The sequence below is a fragment of the Panthera pardus genome, unplaced genomic scaffold (assembly GCF_024362965.1).
Source record: "Panthera pardus isolate Hobbes unplaced genomic scaffold, ASM2436296v1 HiC_scaffold_25, whole genome shotgun sequence".
Classification (NCBI taxonomy): domain Eukaryota; kingdom Metazoa; phylum Chordata; class Mammalia; order Carnivora; family Felidae; genus Panthera; species Panthera pardus.
In genome coordinates, this window is record NW_026526821.1 from 5030195 (window position 1) to 5049226 (window position 19032).

Here is a 19032-nt window from a genome sequence, read left to right on the forward strand (position 1 = left end):
CGTTCTGACCAACTATCTCATCACCGACTCTAAACCCCATCCTGCCACTCAGTCGTGTTGCCACCGTCCGCCGGTGCTGCCCGTCCCCTCTCTGGAAGCATGGGAGCCCCTCACCTAGAATTATCTAGCCTTCGCGATTTCCACCAGCGCTCGCTGGACGTGGCGGGCGCAGCCCACTGCCAGGCAGCCCCGGGAAGGGCGCCACATGCACTAAGGAGGCGGCCGGTGCCCTGCGTCCTTAAGGGAGAGCCCACCGTCAAGTGAGAAGAAGAGAAGTAAGGCAAGAAGTCTGTTTCAATCACAGAGAAGGCAAGACATCAATTCTTAAGAAGGTCAGAGGCATGACTGACAATTATGCGAATGACTCATCAAGCGAAATGATGGAAAGACTGAGCTGGAGGAGAGTAAAAAAAGAAAAATCTTTTCCGGGGCAATACAGCTCTGTCTACACAAGACAACAAATGGTTTAAACATGGAGCCACCCGTCAGTTGCTCTGACTGGCCACCTGCCGATAACTCCACCGCCCGCGCCCAATCGACCAGGCACCCCGACATCACGTGCGTGGCCCGCACGAACACAAAGTTCCATCAACTGCGTAATAACCTCACATGCGAAGTCAGCAGGGGCACACAAACTTCAGCCTTGTTTTCAAAATGTTTCAGGGGCTAAAACGGACCGTTCAAGCACAAATTCGATGAGAAACGTGATCAAGCCCAAATGGTACTAGAACGAGGCCCCAGAGCGAAATGCCCGCCCAACAGTGTTCCAGAGTGGGGGTGGGTGTGCCGCCTGCCACGCGGCCAGCCTGGGGAGCCGGCGGGCTCGGACTCGCCCTGGCGAAGGAGGCGGGCTCCGCTTTTCCACAACCCGACACAGGATGCGCGAGTTTCCTGGACAATTTCGGTTCCGCGTGAAGATGATCGGCCTTGTGCACAGTATGCTGTTTGGACAGAGCTCCTTCAAACTGCTGCCTTAAACAATTCGCTTCCAGAAACAAGGACAAGTTCCGGAATCAAGAAGTGGCATGAAGACCAGCGTGTTTTGTTTCCGCTGCGTGATTAAGGGGAACACGAAGACCTGCAGTTCAAGACTGCCAGTTAAAGAGGGCTTTTTCAAAAAAATCATTACTACCTTTCCCGTTCATTAGCTGAATTCTGGGCCCTTGGGTTCCCGTGCATGGAAAGCCACCCCGAATTTTGTCTGTTTCATTTATGAAGCATGTGGATGAGGTACTAGCAATAGACGCTGTTGCTGTTGTTAAGTGTGTTCAGACTCCATGGTTTTAATTCCAGTGTCCACTGATGACACGTCCTCATCTCACCATCTAAAATATTCAATGCAATAAAAGGAGAAGATGGAAGGGTTAAGATTTTGCTTTTTATTAAACTTCGGAGCCCTTTCGTTTTGAAGCCAAAAATATTCTAGCATCTGTAATTGATTACACTCTAAAAGGGAAGAACACAGACATTAGTTATTTCTGATGGCGCAGACCATCAAATTAAAGTTGATCTATGCCGACTGGAAGTCCTTCTAGATTTGGAAAGTAAATCATTTTCCTATATACTCAGAGAATTCTGAAGGACAGACGGAGAAATATGGGGATTCTGTTTTATTTATTTACTTTCTTCATTACGTCTAATGAAGCTTCATCGCACGAGGTCTCTCTTATCATTCTCTTAGGTTGAAAAAGTAGAAGCTCCTGAAAAATGTAACACCCTTCTAATATTTTAGAGACCTTCATTTGCACACAAAACAGGACGAATGCCCCCAGAATGCCGTTCATGTTTTTTTGCAAATCAGATCATCAAATTGCCTGGATTTCTATTCCTGGAAGTCAAGACAAGTAACTCTGCTGTCCAGGAGAACTGGCAGAGGTCGTTTCTTCCACTCCTCAGCTGAATTTCCACCCCACGCCCCTTTTCTAAAACTACGCAGTATAATGCGTAGCTCTCGGATAAATCTGTTGCTTGGACTGTTTTTTATAATAGCACCACAGGGGTTAAAATAAGTCTCCTAAACATTACCTTGCGTCGCTATTGAACTTTTGGTGTACCAAGCTAACTGAAGGCAGGTACACAGTAATAGCTGGCTCCTTAAAGGTCCCTTCCATTGCTTCCTTTAAAACACACTGGAACCGTTAAGAGGTAGAGGGACTCCTGAAGTCAAAGAGCAAACACAAGTCATGCTCCTAGTCCCCTTGAAACAAATTTAAATGAGGGAGATTTCCCACAAGCTCACACCATCTAGCTTATGGCTGCCTTTAACTTGCATCATTATGGAGGTGGGAGGAACATTTACAGACTACAGGGTTTAGAGCCGAGAGCCAGGGGCGCCTGGGTGGCTCAATCGGTTGAGCGTCCGATTGGGCTCAGGTCATGATTTCACGGTTCGTGGGTTCGAGCCCCGCGTCGCGCGGGCTCTTTGACGACAGCTCAGAGCCTGGAACCTGCTTTGGATTCTGTGTCTCCCTCTCTTCTGCTCACGCTCTGTCTCTCTCTCTCAAAAATAAATAAACATTAAAAAAAAAAAAAAAGAGCCAGCCTGAGTTTGTGGGCTGTCCCCCCCACCCCCCCCACAACCTTCTAAAGCAAGTGCCTAGTAGATATCCGAGGGCTTTCAGTAACTTTTCCCCAGAAGGAAAGGCTTCTCTCAGTACTCATACCGGTTCTTGCAAAGACGTGAATGTGTGAGGGCCCATTTGTCATGTATAACATACCGGGCTCCTATATCTTATATGACCAAGGGGCCATGAAGCGTGTTCTCAGTGTGCTCTGGAAAAAAAAGAAAAAAAAAGGAAAGAAGAAAAAAAACCAAACCCGACCAGAAACAAACGAGGGGAAAAAAACGCTTACAAGAGTTTACAGATCTTTAGCATCTCACCCGCAGAAGGTAACAGGTGCCTACGACCATGAACAAATGGCTTTCCAAGCTCTGAGGCTAACTTGCCAATTAGTGCCGTGTAACCTGAATCCGACCTGGCCGTTTGAACACAGTGCCGTGAAAGTACAGATATTTCGGTCTGACATCTCCAGGAAAGCCATGCAAGCTACCTAAAGGACATTTGCGTTACTTTATCTCCCAGAGTTTAATTTAGAAGGTCTCCTAGACCTGTTTTCCTTCTTGAAAACAGAAAAAAAGAAAATACAAGACTTAGAAGTTCTCAGATTAAATGTGGTCTTCTTTGCCTTTTTAATATATTGAAAAATAATGAGAATCGATCACCTCGAGAAGGGCACCAGCCCACGCAAAGGGGGGGCCGGGGGGAGGTCAAGTCTCTAATACAAACGGCTCGATCCTCCAGATACGGGAGGCGTCCGCTTCAAACAAAATCATAGATGGGCAACAGGGAGGTGTGTTATTTTAAAAGAACTAAATCTTTCAGTTGCTGTGCGTGGCACTCGGGCTGCCTGCGGCTGAAAAGCAGGTGATGGAGGTTTCATTTGGAACCAGAAGGGCTTCCAATAGGTACTTCTCCCTAATCACTTCTTACAGAGAGTTTAAAATGAAGGACACTTAATCATACTCTTACTTTATGTTCTTTTAATCACCAAATGATGGCTAATTAGTTATCATAGAATCAGAAAAACACTTGTGTGAAAGGAGAGTTCTGGAGACCGATGGTTCCTGGGACTGGACACCTGCAAAAGAGCTCATTTCAATTTCTCTGAGAGGAATCGATATACACTTGCAGCTAATTAGTGCTTTTTCTCCTTCCAGTCCCCAAAGTTTTTTCAAACGGCCCTTTGTCAGAAGGGAACCAAAAAGAAGATTTTTAGAGATGGGCTGTGTCTCAATTCCTTTGAAATCTAGTTTTTTTCCTCCTAAGACAGAACAACAGAGAACGTACCAAATGTGTATCAGATCATTGCTTGGTCAGGTCGTTAATCCAAAGTGTGTTCAAAACAAAACACCGCTTCTGCCCCTAACATTCCTCTTTTGTATCACACAAGCAAACAAAACAAATGGAAACATTTCCCCCGTTTTCATGGGGTATGGACCACACGGATCTCAGATAAGAATCTGCTGCTGAGCAGGAAGGTGACAACCACGGGAGGAGCAGGGTCTCGTCCCTTCCCGAGACGGTCTGATGGAAACGAGGAGGAAGGAAGGAGGCACTGTCAGCATGGAGCCCGACGCGGGGCTCGAACCCACGAACTGTGAGATCGTGACGCGAGCCGAAATCAAGAGTCAGGAGCCTAACCGACTGAGCCACTTGGGCACCCCACATCATCCATTCTCTCGATAAAACGCGTGGCTGCAACCCGACAGAAATGCCCTCGACAACGGGGAGGCGCATGAGAAGTCATGAAGAGAAAGCAGCTGTGGGGGGCTGAGAAGCTGGCCCTCTTTGGGCCGCATGCAGCCAAGGGCATAACAGGGAGGGGCGCCTCCCAGCGCCTCGCCGGTAAGAGGCACGGGACCGCCTTCCCCTGCGCACCCAGGCACCGTGAAATCACCGACAGGTCTGGAGGAAAAAAATGTGCAGGTCACAGACTTGCAGCATCCTTTGGCGGAACAAGCCAAAAAAGGGCCACGCGTGCATCGCCTCAAAGTTAGGAGTCAAGCAACCTTTGTTTCTATTTTGTTGGCCTTCGCGGAGAGAGAGGCCCAGCAGCGGGGATGTCAGGGACATACCAGGGCGTGGGCCAGATGTCCTGCCCCATCTGGATATATGGGAAATAAAGTTCACCGTCCCCTGCCCGCCCACTTCAGGTGTTAGGAGCCCACGCTTAGAACCGTGTGTTTTTCTCTCAGAGCTAACTGCACGGTGGGAAGGCAGCAAGAGGCTGGGAGGGCAGAGTCCACACGTATTTTAAACACAACGTTAGAATTTTCCCTAGCCACATTCCTTCCATATGATTTCAGGAAGAGAATAAATAATTTCAAATGCTTAAGATATCCACCAGGGAAGAGGGAATCGTTTTTTACTTAATCTGCGTTATAATTTTCCCATTAAAATCTACCCCTATCAAGTGGGGGGGAGCACAGGGAAATAACAATTATTTTTAAAAGTTTCAACTGTTCAGTTTAAGGATAGCTCTGAAAACACAATTTAGTTTGAAATTCAAGCTGTTTCATTTCCTATTTAATCTTGTAAATTTCCTTCCCTTACAATACTCAGGTTGGAAGGGTGCCAAATTAGACCAGGAGCAAATTGTCACCAACTTCACTTCAGTGCTTTATTTTTAGATTATATTAAAAACCTCATTAGGCTCCCTGAGGGAAAGAGTGTTAACCACTAACAGAGGCAGGGGAATAAAGGAAACAGAAAGATAAGCTGGATTGTTAACAAGGAAAGCTCCCTTAAAACACTTGTCTGGGGTCGCTGTAAATGCTACGAGAAACTGATCGCCCAGACCAGGTGAAATGACGGGACCGTGGAGCTTAATCTTTTACCCCCAGGCTAGGAAGGGCTAGTCAGGCTTGTCAGAGTGGCATATGTCTTTATTGTGATTTCCGGATGGGGTGTGGAAGGGAGGGATGCGTGGAAGGTGAGGCAGAGACATCTTTAAAGGCTGAGAGCCAAGCGCTCTGTGCCCTCGCACGACACGAACGTGCTTCAGAGTCTCCTGTGGACGGGCTGAAAAGTGGGCGGGCACACGAAGACACGGGGTGCAAGATTAAATGGAGTGCTGGAGGAAACATAGAGTTTATTCATGTATTTACATAATTTATAATCTTTAAGCAACGGTCTCATAAATATAGACTACAACTTTACATATGCTGAGCAACAGAGAACTGGCTTCCCCACCGTTTACACCGCTTTGCGCTCTCTCTTCTTCCTCTTTTTAAAACCACCGCTAGTCAGTTCCAACGTATGCAGTTTGGTTCATTCCAGGCACCTTCTCCTCCGCCACCGCCACCTTGATCGCGAGAGCGTATTTAAAAAGGTGCCAGTAATGTATTTTGTGACACATACGGGACAAGGCCGGAATGCCAGCCTCGGGTGAGCCGTGCACCTGTTGGGACTGTATTGATTTGCTGGATGCGTCACGGGCTAAAGTCTTCAAGGAAAAGTGCTTTTGAGATGGGGGGGGGGGCGGATGGAGTCATTTCCATCGGGCCTATAAATAACCCACTCTATCTAGCTTCATATGATAATTGCCATCCCTCCGCTTACCGTCACCTACCACATCTTAAACGCTACGACTCCCCGTAGCGGCGGTAACGGGACGCCAAGGAAATTACAATCTCCACAAGGTCTTTTCTCCCTCGAGAACCACAAAAGTGCTAATTTTCCCTTTACCAATGTTACATAAAACCTTGATTACAAAACTACTCAACAGTTTGATCCTGCCATCCATACAATTACATGTTCCTTTTCCGCAAGGTCAAGTGATACAGTCCCTTCCTTTGCACAGCAGACTCTACGGGATGGAGGTCCGCAGACTGAAATGGTACTGCTGCAGTCTCCAAAGAGGAAGCGGAACTGGCCAATTTCTCTGAATCCTTTTTGCACGAAGAAGACCCTAAACCGGCGAGGCGAAACCTGCCAGCAGGGCCCCCAGCCCTCCTGTTAACTCTCTGGACCACCTACTTCATCATCACCCAGTCCGGAGGCCGAGGCTCGGTCAGCAGCAGCTTCGCTGCGGCTCGGAAGGCTGTCTCCGGAGCTTGAAGCCCTTCCCGCCAGATGGTGGGCTGGCGTCGGCGGACGGAATTCTTCGACCTAGACAGAGAGGAGAGGAGGGAAGGGAACGAGCTTTAATTTTCCAATCGGTTGGTTCCCAGACGCAACGATTGTGCACATGCAGCTTGACACGTTTCACTAGAGTAAAAAGGATTTCACAGATTTTCAATTTTCGATTTATAGAAAAGCTGCAAAGATAATCGTAGACAGCTGTCGCACGTCCTTCACCCGGGGTGTGCTAACATCTCCCATTCCCACGGACCACTTGTGACGATGAAGAATCCCATGCTGGCACATCTAACTAACTAACTAAGGTTCAGACTTTTATCAGATGACCGCGGTTCTTCCACTCATGTCCTGTTTCTGTGCAGGGGTCCACACGAGGATATCAACGTTGCATTTAGCAAAACCGTTTTTAATCAGAAAGAAATTACATGTTGACAAACGTTTTAATAAGCAGGGAACGTACGCACCCCGGTACACAAAATTCCACCATCAGAACATGCTGTCCCTCTGCCTCGGGGCAGAGCCACCCGTCCACAGACAGGTATGCACCCACACCTCTGGCTGTCCCCCTCCTTCGGCCCCGAGAGGGGCAGCCACGTGCGCGGTCGTCCACGTTGCTGCTTCCGCTGAACGTATTCTGGGGGCTGTTCTAGCCACGGTTTTTCATGGCTCCGAGCTACTGCACTGCATGGAGGCACCGGAATTTATTTAACCGCTCCCCTGTCGATGGATATTTAGTTTGTTTCCAACACTGTGATGGTATTAACAACAGTGTAAAGAATATCTCTGTGAACCGACGCGGAAGATAAATTAACAGGAGGGGAAGAACCGGGTCACGCTATTCTGCCCCTGGGTATTCATCTGACACCTACACCGCATTCCCAGTGTCTATCTAGCACAAATGCAAGAAGGACGTGCACTTTAAATTTGGACAGATGCCACCAAATTGCTCTCTGAAGAGGCTGTGCCACTTTATCCTCCTACCAACAACGCATGAGAATGAACAGGCTTCACTTTACTGCTCCGTGAAGCATAATGTCAATTTCAGGAGCAACCTTAAATCGCCATCCACCCACCCAGACGGGAACGCAAGAGTTGCGTCCGTGCACGGAGGCCTTCCTGAGGCCCTCCCGCTTCCCAGCTCTCTCCAACGCCTCCGACCCTAAAGTCAGTCAGGAGCCAGAAGCACGTTACTTATTTGCTTACGGAACTATGTTCCTTGAATCAGACCCTACGCTGTGCGAGGCAAAAGGTCCTGTCTCTCCATCTTTGTTTCTGGGGTCTATTGAGCACACTACCGGGAACGGAGGTATTTTGAAAGCATGGAATGAATGGATACGTGCATCTTTCTGCACGAACGAGGCTGAGGTGGAACCCGCCGCTCTCAGGGCCTTGGTCGCCAAGCCTGGAGCCTCCAGCAGGCCGAGCGGCCCGCAAATTCAGGTGGATAATACATGACATGGTGTCTACGCTGGAAAGTGTCCCCCAGAGCGTCCCACAGCGACTATTCAGGTGCCTGTAGACACGGCTGTGAATAAACTGCAAATTTATTTACAAGCTTTACTGAAGCTTCTTGTTACACGTTTCCAATAAACGGATCGTGGAAATGCAGCTGGTGCTGCCACCTCTGAAACAGTCTTAGAAGAAAGTGGAGGAGAACGTCTTCATGACCTCGGAACAGACCACGATCTCTTAAGTAGGAGCCAGAAAGTGCTAACCGTAAAGGGAAATAAGGATAAACCGGATTATGTGAAGGTTTATAATATAATATATTATATTAGGTATAATCACATATAACAATATAAGGTATTACTAATATATTACATATTAACATATTATATTAAAAACCCCAGCTCACCAAAACATTCGCTTCACAAATGAAAGTCAAGCCACCAGTACACGTGATCAACGACAGCCTCGTATCCAAAATAAGTGATAAACATAGCTAAGAAAAAGGCAGGTAGCCCAACAGGAAAACGGGCAGAGGTTCACAAAAGAGGATATCCAGATCTGTTCACATACATGTAAATAAATATGGAGAAAGGGGCTCAACGTCATCAACTGCAGGTCGTAACTGCAGATCAAGACCCACAGAGCGGATGCGGAACCGCTTCGGAGACCGTCTGGCAGCAAACTCCTATGGGCACCTGCACACCCCGCGACTCAGCGATCGTTCTTCTGGGTCTAAACAGACCCGACCAACAAGCGTGCACAGAGGGTGCACCCTGGACACGGAGCGGAACGCTCACACCACCACCGGCAATAGCTCTGAGCTGCAAACATCTCCTCAAACCCCCATCAACAGAACGGGTGACTACACCGTGGATGTCACCCCCTTCTCCACACGCACACGCACACACTCTACGGCAACGAGAGCGAGTCCGGCGATGATCCGGGTGGATCTGACAAATGCAACGTAGAACTCAAGAAGCCAGACGCCAAAGAGTAAATACGGTAGGTTTAAAAAAAAAAAAAAAAGTACAAAAGTAGGCAAAACCAATCTGAAGAGCTAGCGGTCAGGACAGCGGTTCCCTGGGTGGGGACAGGAAGGACAGGAAGGGCACGCGGGAGCTCCTGGGGTGCTGGCGGGTCTTGATCTCAGTCCTGATTACAGGAGAATACTCACTCTGTGAAAATTCCTTGAGCTCCGTAATTCTAAGCGCCCTCCTGGACGCGTGTTCTGCTTCAATAAAAAGTCCGCACGCCAGGCACTGCGCTGATGCGTTTTACTACACCCGGTAAACAATAAACTCAATTTACGTCTCTCTAAATTTTTCTGATCTTTGGGAACATAGATTTTTTTATTTTTCACAGTGAAAACGAGCACGTACGTGCCAGTTTTTATTGAAGAGTTGTCGCTGTTGGCATCATTCACTACCTTTGTTTTTAATACTGCTGAAGAACACGCCAAAAAAATGGCAACGATTCTGGCACGCTCACTCCAGCACACTCTTGGATGTTTCCGCTTGAACTGAAAAATTCCTGACTGGCCTCATGTTGCCTTTCAAGTGTGTATTTGGGTAACTGCTATTTACAGTCCAGGAAGGCACTACACGTCGTGACTTCAAACGCTGAAGTGAAGGGACTGGATGTGGGGCTGGAGATCGGCGGGCCAGTGGCCCTCTGTGGTGGCAGATGGCCTCGGCAATACTCACATAAAATCCAGACCCTGAACCAACTAAAACCATCGAAGAATAAAGATAAAAACCACCCCAGCAACTGGGCAACCAGGGGCCTACATGCCAGTGTGACCCCACCTGCTGGTGCGGGGCCCCACACGCCAGCTGGCGGGGTCGCGGGGGCTGTCTGCGGCTTCCGCGTCCCGGGGCTGGGGGCCCGTCCCTGCCTGGCCGTGCTGGGTGCTGCACTCCCCGCTCCCTCCTCTACACGACGGCCAAGTGCCCTTCCGGCCTCAGTGACCTCTGACCTCACACCGTCGACGGATCTGGACGAGTAAGTTCACCGTGCCCTGTCAGCCTTCTCCTGGTCACCTGCAAGTCTGACGCGTCCGGCTAACGCGAACCCCAGGTCCCTGCAGAGCTTGACCCGTCCAGTCTCACCTCCTCGGGGAGGCCCCCCCTGACCACCAGCGGACACGCCTTCCCTTCATCCCACACTACCGTTTCCCATCACTGCAGATCACCGGGAGGGATCTTACTCATATCTGTGCTCGCTGCCTGCCTGTCGGAGCAGAAAGTGCGCTTCAGGAGAGCAGGGCCACGCCTGTCTTGTTCACCGCCGTCTCCCCTGAGCCAGGAACGGTTCTCAATAAATATTTTGATGAATTTGAATGAAATGAATAAACATAGATACAATCTGTAGAGGGTCCCCAAGGTATGCGGCAGCCTCCTTCCATCTAGCAGCATCATATTAACACTTCTGGAAAGGGAAGGGGGAGGGATGGGAAGGGGAGGTCTTACTTTTTACTCTCCTGGTATTAATTTTTGAGGGTTTTCTTACAGTGGAATCACACTTGAATTTCACTTCCCTTTATTGTTTTGTTCATCGTCGATGACTCTGGATGGCTAATTGAAACACATTTAGAGAGACAGAGCGCAGGACGACAGCTTCCAGGACCTCAAGGCCCTGAGCATTATTTATTCGGCAGCAACATTCTTTTGAGAGGGGTCGCAGTCATCAGGCAGGGGCTCTCCAGCAATGAGAACACGAGCTGAAACCCAGCCGCCACTTACATTCTCCAATCTCGTGCCACTGAGAACAATGTCAGAGACCAGACTATTCTATGTACGGAGGGAATTCTCCCCAGCCATGTAATTCTGTATTAGGTTGCTCTGCACAGAGGAAACCCATAAGGCACAGAGATACTCACTAATTTCTATAAAGAGTTCATTTATGTTTATTGCGTTTTTCGCGCTGGTCTCCACAAAAATCGCGTGGATGGAGTCGGCGTAGTCCTTAGCGTCTCTCTCCATGACTTCTCTGGAAGGCAACAATTACCCGGTAATTAACCAGATTTGTGATGACAAAGGATGTCATGAGCGGCTAGCGACTGAGCCCTGAAAACATGGTCCTCCCGATTACACCACTTACATGGTTCCACAGAACAAAACAGAACCCAGCAGTACGAGCAATCCAGCTATCTGATAGAACGGTCACAGAATGGCAAGGGGGGGTTTCCCTCCCCCCACCCCCCAAAGGAAAGTCCTCGCTTTGGGAATCGCGGAAGTGGTCCAGAGAAATTGCCAATAAATGCGCCTTCCTTAAGGTATACATGTTTTCCCCTATTCAAGTACCCTATGTCATGGGAACGGGGTGGGGGCTAGACTAACCTCAGATAACGTCAAGTATGATGTCACCAGTGCTTAAATAAAGCACACACCCGTCTCTCTCTCTGTAATCTAATCACCCCCAAATGTCTGAACTCTTAATTTTTGTTGGAAACTTCAGGACTTCAACTGAACCAAAAGGAATTTTTCAATGTCAGAGATAAAATAAAAGCAAGATTCTTATATTGGATATTGCTCAGGAAGAAAAGGAACACATAATCAGCACCGTAATCTCCCGTTCTAATAACTTACCTGACGTCGATAAGATCACACTTATTTCCTGCTATGGCAACCACAATATTGGGCGGGCCATGCTGCCGGAGCTCCCTCACCCAGTTCTTTAATGTTGAAAATGTCTCCTGGAACACAAGAAAGGAAAGCGGCTGGAGGGCTAAGCAGCCAAAACAGGGGTTTCGGAACAGTCTAAGGAAAATGGAAAGTCTTACTTCTTTTGTGATATCATAAACAATTATAGCTGCAGCCGACCCTCGGTAGTACATGGGTGCTAAGGCACGAAACTGCGGAGAAGGGGGGGAAGAAACAACAAAATTGGGAAAGCGGGTTAAAGATGTTTTTTATTTGACTTTTAGGCCCATTATCCCTGCACAAAAGGTAATCTTTCTCTCAAGCCAAAGAAGATGACGTGATGCGTTAGAGCAGATGAACCGGTAATTACCAAAGGCAAAAAACCTTTAACGTAACGCTGAATGTCTCTCAGAAGATGGTTTAGAATACAGTTTTATAGGAATTAAATATGGTGCTATAAACAACTGTTTCAGCTAAAAAGGCTTCTTAATTGAACTCCGTGTTATAATCCCCGAATTCATTTGTTCAATAGTCCTTTACACTTTGGCTTGCAAAACTATCACGGAGATAAAAATAATGCCGTGAATCGTTCTCCAGAGAAGTGGCTGCGTTTGGGTGTCGTAAAGATAACCCTGTAATCTAAATGCTGATCGTACTACAGAAACGCGTCCGCGTTTGCATTCGCTACTCGGGGGACTCTGTAGCTTGCTTGTCTGATCTCTCTGCGCACGTGGCAGTTCCCAAACGCGGGCGCAAATCTCATTCCGTTTACGTGGATCTCACTGTCCCGCGCGGCCCCTCCCCACCCCTCGCACCCCCGGCCCCCGGCCCGGACAACCGCAGGGCCCCCTCGGCAGCCACCTCCCCCGAGGAGCGCGAGAGACGGAAAGTGGAACACGGGACGCTGCTTGCTGGGCATCTTGCTCAGCGGACGTGACGTTTACCTACAGCCGATCTTCGCCGTAGACCCCGACTTTGAAAGCTGAGCCCACCTACGGCTGACGCGATACCACTGTTCTCTGTTCTGGTGGCTCACCCCCAAATACAGGTGGGAGCCGTCGTCACAGCTGAGTATCTGGCACACGGTACAACTCACGTGCAGAATTACAGATTTTGCAACTTCTTTTCCAATGAGCTTAACCCTTGGCTTCTAAACTTTTAAGTTAATTCGAGTTTCGTACGAGAAAGTGAAACTCTGACTGCAAGCTCTGTGAGGGAAGAGCATGTCTGCTCAGTGTGCCATCTCATCTCTGGAGCCTGTGCCTGGCAGGCTGTCGGTGAGCACGAATCGGGGAGCGAGTGAATCGGGAACGGTTTCAGGATGAGGTGACGCGACCAGCTGAGCGCCAGACGGCACAGCCGAACGTATGAAGTGTTACTACGCTTTGGGAGAAAGATCTCTGCCTCCGGGGTGAAACCCTGACGACTTCTAAACAAACAGGTTCCGTTTGCGCGAGAAAATAACAAAAGCTGGTAAGGAAGAAAGCACTACGGAGCAGGAAGCTACGTTACCGGACGGAAAAGACCGTGGACTGGCTTCCACGGGGTGAGGCAGCACAGCGGGTGACGTGTTAGCTTCCCTTTCCAGTCCCTTCTTCCCTTTGTGCATTCGGTCATCCGTCCGCTGCTGTCACACACAGCGGACGCACAACGTTCTGCCAGTTCCAGGTGTGCGGCAGGGGACCAGACAAGTTTATGCGTCGTGCTGTGCCCCTGGTCAGGACGGCTGCCAGTCTGTCACTGCAATTACAGCACCACTGACCGACTTTTCCTGCCGCTCCTGCCCTCCTCGTGACTTCTTCATTCCGCTCCCCTTCACCCATTTTGCCCACCTCCCCACCCTGCTTCTCTCCCGCAATCACCAGTTTGTTCTCTGTATTTATGGATCTGTTTCTGCTTTTTTTTTTAGACTCCACATATAAGTGAAATCATATGGTATTTGTCTTTCTCTGACTTATTTCCTTAGCATCATACTCTCTAGCTCCGTCCATATTGTTGCAGACGGCAAGATCTCATTTTTTTTAATGGCTGAGAAATATTCTATTGTTATGTGTGTGTACACACACACACACACACACACACACACACACACACATCTCTGTATCTGTTTGTCTATCAACGGACACATAGGTTGCTTCCATATCTTGGCTACTGTAAATAACGCTGCCATAAACAAGGGGTACATATAGCTCTTTGAATTAATGCTTTCACTTTCTTTGGTTAAACACTCAGTAGTGGAACTACCGGATCATATGGTGGTTCTAGTTTTACTGTTTGACGAAGCCCCACCCTGTTTTCCACAGTGGCTGCACCAGTCTGCATTCCCACCAACAGGGCACGAGGGCTCCTTTTTCTCCACATCCTCACCAGCACTTGTTGTTTCTTGTGTTTTTAGAGACTAGCCATTCTGACAGCTGTGAGATGATATCTCTTCGTGGTTTTGTGTTTCCCTGGTGACTGGTGATGTCGAGCATCTTTCTATCTGTCTGTTGAGCACCTGTGTGTCTTCTTTGGAAAAATGTCTATTCAGTTCCTCTGCCCATTTTAAAATCAGATTATCTGTTGCTGTTTTCTGGATGCTGAACTGTGTTAAGCTCTTTAAATATTTTGGGTATTAACCCCTTATCGGATATATAATTTTAGCTTTCGTTTTTAAGAGAAAAAAAATTTTTTTAATGTTCATTTATTTTTGAGAGACACAGACAAAGCGAGCCTGGGAGGGGCAGAGAGACAGGAAGACACAGAGTCCGAAGCAGGCTCCAAGCTCTGAGCCATCAGCACAAGAGCCCAACTCAGGGCTCGAACCCACGAACTGTGGGATCATGACCTGAACCGAAGTTGGACGCTCAACTGACTGAGCCACCCAGGTGTCCCTTAGCTTTCACTTTTGATGTATGATACTGGCAACAACCTTTATAAAGTTGTTGGGTTTTTGGTTTTCTTTTTAAATTTGTAAGGGTAAAATTCATGTAGAGAAATGCAAAGATCTTAACTTAGATAAAAGATCTTAAGTTTTGATAAAACGACCAACGTGTATGTATACATCCGTGCAAACACCAAGCAAGATATAAAATATTCCTATCAATACGGAAAGTTCTTTAACGTCCCTCTTATCACACCCCTTCTTTATTCCTGATAATCGCTCTTGTCTCCAAGTCTATTTCATTGGTATTTGTTGATGGCGATGTAACCACAATAATTTCCTTTTGCTTATGATTTACACAGAATAGGCTTTTCCATTCTCTTATTTTCAAGCTATGTTTTAACAGTGAAGGTAATCTTCTTACATCAGTAAGTACATTAAAGGTAAAGGAACTGAATATTCTGTTTAAAAGGCAGACGTTATCAGATTGCATCAAAAACCAGGCTTGAACTATGTGCTGGTTAGAAGGTCTCCCATTTTGCTATTTGTTTTAGATTTATTTCATTAAAAACACAATCCTGTTTTTCCTTTCATCCCTCTTTTTTTCACTATTTTTAGCACTCAATTTTAACATCTTAATTTGCCCACTAGCCTTTTAGCTACACCTTCTTGTATTTAAAAAAAAAAAAAAAAAATTTTTTTTTTTACATTTATTTCTTTTTGAGAGACAGAGCACAAGTGGGGAGGGGCAGAGAGAGAGGGAGACAGAATCCCAAGCAGGCTCCGGGCTCCGAGCTGTCAGCACAGAGCCCGACGCGGGGCTCGAACCCACGAACTGTGGGATCGTGACCTGAGCCGAAGTCGGACGCTCGACCGACCGAGCCACCCGGGCGCCCCACACACCTTCTTGTATTTTTAAGTGGTTGCTCTTGTGACTACAATACACGCTTTTTTCTCACTGTCTATTTAAGAGTTTAAAATGCGCCACCTCACATAAAATATCAGGACCTTGCAAGAGTCTAATTTTTTAAATCCCATTGGTCTCTGTGCTGTCAAATATTCAAAGTCTACATGTACTAGAAGCCATACGATCCAACGTTAGGATGTTTACATTCATAGCCAGTAAATAAGAAAACAAAAGACAGGCTTTCCTCTTTACCCTTTCCGGCAGCCATTCTCACGGGGACGAGTTGCCACCCGGCGGTGCGTCCGTCTGGCCAGACAGAGTCTCTGGGGCTGCGGCTGAGTCTTCTCTGCTCTTGTTCGTCTACAAAGGTCATTCCTTTGACTTCATATTTGAGAGAGAATTCTGGCAGACGGACATCTTTCTGCTCTCAGCCCTTTCAAGATACCTTGTCCCACTGTCTTCCAGCCGCCGCTGTCTTGGTGACAAGCCGGGGCCCCCCGCGCACTGCTGTTCCTTGCGCACAGTGTGTCTACTGTCCTGATGCTTTCGAGGTGACCCTCTTTGACTCCGGTTTTCAGCAGTCTCTGTGGTTTCTTCGTACTGACAGGTCTGCCGGAACTTCCTGGATCTGTGAGTTGATGATGTGTTTCGCCAAATCTGGGAAATTTTCTTGGGAGGATCTTCTTGTTTCCCCTGTCTCTTCACCACTGCTGGGTCTCTAGTTGCACAAATCAGGTTGTCTGGATCTGTCCCAGCAGTATGGAGACAGTGTTCGGACTTCCTGCTCTTTCTCTGTTCTGACTGGCTAACCTGTTTGCCACCCGTGCAGGGGAGTTTCTATCGTAGGCACTGCAGCTTTTCAGCTTCAGCATTTCTGTCGGTCTGATCCTTAGTTTCCTTTCTGTGCGAGGGTCCCCATGTGTAGTTAAGTCAGTAAGACTACTTTTCCTTGAAGTCCCTGAACATATTTAAACTATCTGGCTTCTATTAGCCCGTCTGAAGAGTGTTAAAATACCGGACACTCGCCCTGACGTTGGTTTTACACGTGGCGAGGGAGGGCCTACTTGGGCCTACTTGTGGTCTGGGACGTGGTCTCACCTGAAAGGCCCGGCCCTTCCGAGGTTCCAGCGGAAGCCCAGGGTGTCGTGCTGGCACTCCTCTCCAATAAGGCAGGACTGGACTCCACCTCCGGACTCTGCTTCTCCTGTGACGAGCAGGGGCCGAATCTCTGCTCAGCCTCGTCACCACTCTAGCTGTTGTTTTTCTGTCCAGTTCCTTAGCGTCTCCCCTGTGCATTTGCAACTGGGGGTCAAATGGAGGCTTGAGGGGAATTCGTGAGCGGATTTTAGAGGTCGCTTCCTTGTTGGGTCCATCTTTTCTGGGATTTGCGGCCCCTTTTCCCCAGCGTCTCTAGCAGCATCAAACTCTGTCCTCAAATACCACAAGCTAAAAACCAGGGCTTTCTGTGTGAGTCCTGGCTACCTTGTGCTGCATGGTCTGGAGAGTGGCCTCTGGGGAAAAGCTACAAAAAACATGAGCCTCACCGTGGCCATCCCTTCTGTAGTCCCTGACTACTTTCGGCAGTGCCTTCAGAATCGTTTTTTAATGTTTTGTCCAGAGTTTGTATATAGTTGTCGTCTCTGGGAGGGTTAGTCCCTTATAAGCCACTCTGCCGTTATTGACACTGAAACTCTTTCCACGACCTTTTGATGTAAAGAAAGAAAGTGGTGGTTTAAAAAGACACTCAGAGGACATCTGCACATCTCTGCTCCAAATCTGTCTCTGGATCAAGGTTGGCAAAACTTTTTCTGGAAAAGACCACGTAGTCAAGATTTTGGGCTTTGTGGGTCATTTGATCTCTGTCACAGCTACTCAACTCTACTACTAAAGAAATCTACTGAAAGCAGCTATGGACTACATCAACAAAAAAGTACGGTTGTATATCAATAAAACTTTACTTCTAGAAACAGGCAGCAGGCTGCATTGGTTGACAAGCCAGTGTCAACCCCAGCTCTAGCATGATACTCGGCTACTACACGTTTTCCAGATTTTAAAACAGGACAGTAACAGACTTTGTGCCTTCCTGGCGCTCTGACCTCTGGGAACGGTCATCAGGAGAATCCACATTAAGATTCCGAGTCATAAATCTAAGGACTGGACACAGCATCTATTAGACTGTGGTTCAGAAGCTTTCTTGGCAAAAGTATCTGAAATGTTTCTCCATTTCCGGGGTATTTATGGGATCTGTGGAGCTTGCGTGCGTGCTGCTGGCTCTGCCTCCATGCCACCGCTGACGTCCTTGTTAGTGAAGGATGACTGGTGGAGGGAGGTCACTTCAAATGAATTCACTTAGGATAGCAAATAGCGACACAAAGATCTGACAAAGGCACTCTCTTGAGAAAATAAATTTAAATTATGAAAACAAGTTTCACTTCATGTGATGTTAGGGAAAACATTGGGTTTATCATCGCAAGCACGAGCTAGTTTCCTGAATGAACACTGCATCGAAGTTGATTGAGGACCTGTGATTCTCCTGATGAAACAATATGCTAGCACAATACGATGTCTGTCTTTCATTTCATGCTCGACTCTCCTATCCTGTCATAAAAAGGAAATTTTCACAAAAATATCTGAGGACTCCATCAGCTTTTCCTAGGCTGCTCAACTCTTTGGTCCACAAATCATTATCTTCTGAAACACTTATATCATCATCCTTATCGGTATTTTCCTCATCATTTAACAAGATCCCTACTGTCCATGGTTTTGCATGACATTTGTGAAGTTCTCCAAAATCACTTTCGTTGATGTAATGAAATCAATTTGCAAATCAATTGCCACCGGACCATCAGAAAGACAATCCACCTGCCAAAACCATAGACAGCAACAGATGCGAGGGTCCAATGGGGAGGATGTCTGAACGGTCGGTTCATCAGAAAGGATTCTCATTTCATGACGCCTTTTGGTTCCATGATGTACGTTACTACTGTAGAGAACTGAACAACACGTATGCAAATACCAGAACTTTATAATTTGAGGCATGCAATACTCACATGGTAACAGTAGGCAGAGGATCTGTCCTTCTCATCTGTGCAGATAGGGCTGGCAGTCAAATGACATAAGTCCACTGACATCAATACTGTGTGCCAGGGGCTGAGAGCACAGACGTGACACAGTCTCTGCCCACTAGGAGCTCACAGTCTAACAGAAGACACAAGTGAGGAAATCGACAATCCCGTGGACGGGGGCAATCAAAGACCGTGTGGGACACAAGGAAATACTCTGAAGAGTTCCTTCACTGATCGGTTCAACCAACGATCATCAGTGCTTTGTCAGGCACTATGCTAGGCCACGGGAACAGGGCAGTGAACAGGACACTGGTTCCGGCTCTTGTCAATCAAGTTCAGTAGACAGGTCATCTAACTGCAACCTGTAATGAGGGTCCTCAGGAAAATGAACAGGGGCAGTGATGGAGCACGCACTGGGGTCCTGCTTCGGTACAGGGGCTTAGGGAAAACTCTAGGGTGTGTCACT

General features: G+C 47.7%; 1 protein-coding gene across 4 annotated transcripts in view; it reads right to left on the reverse strand.

Annotated features, from left to right (window-relative positions):
• Positions 1–1256: 1256 nt before the first annotated feature.
• RAB22A (RAB22A, member RAS oncogene family) overlaps positions 1257–19032 on the reverse strand; it is a 55083-nt gene continuing 37307 nt past the window's right edge. The window contains exons 4-8 of one of the 4 annotated variants that reach the window (XM_053890107.1): positions 11872–11943; positions 11678–11784; positions 10969–11078; positions 6540–6671; positions 1257–1325 (exon numbers count right to left, since the gene is read on the reverse strand). In XM_053890107.1, coding sequence (XP_053746082.1) covers positions 6574–6671; positions 10969–11078; positions 11678–11784; positions 11872–11943 — 387 coding nt within the window. In that variant the 3' untranslated portion in view covers positions 1257–1325; positions 6540–6573. Of the gene's footprint in view, positions 1326–3795; positions 6672–10968; positions 11079–11677; positions 11785–11871; positions 11944–19032 lie in introns of those variants that run through there. The other 3 variants (XM_053890106.1, XM_053890105.1, XM_053890108.1) reach the window with 3 other exon arrangements.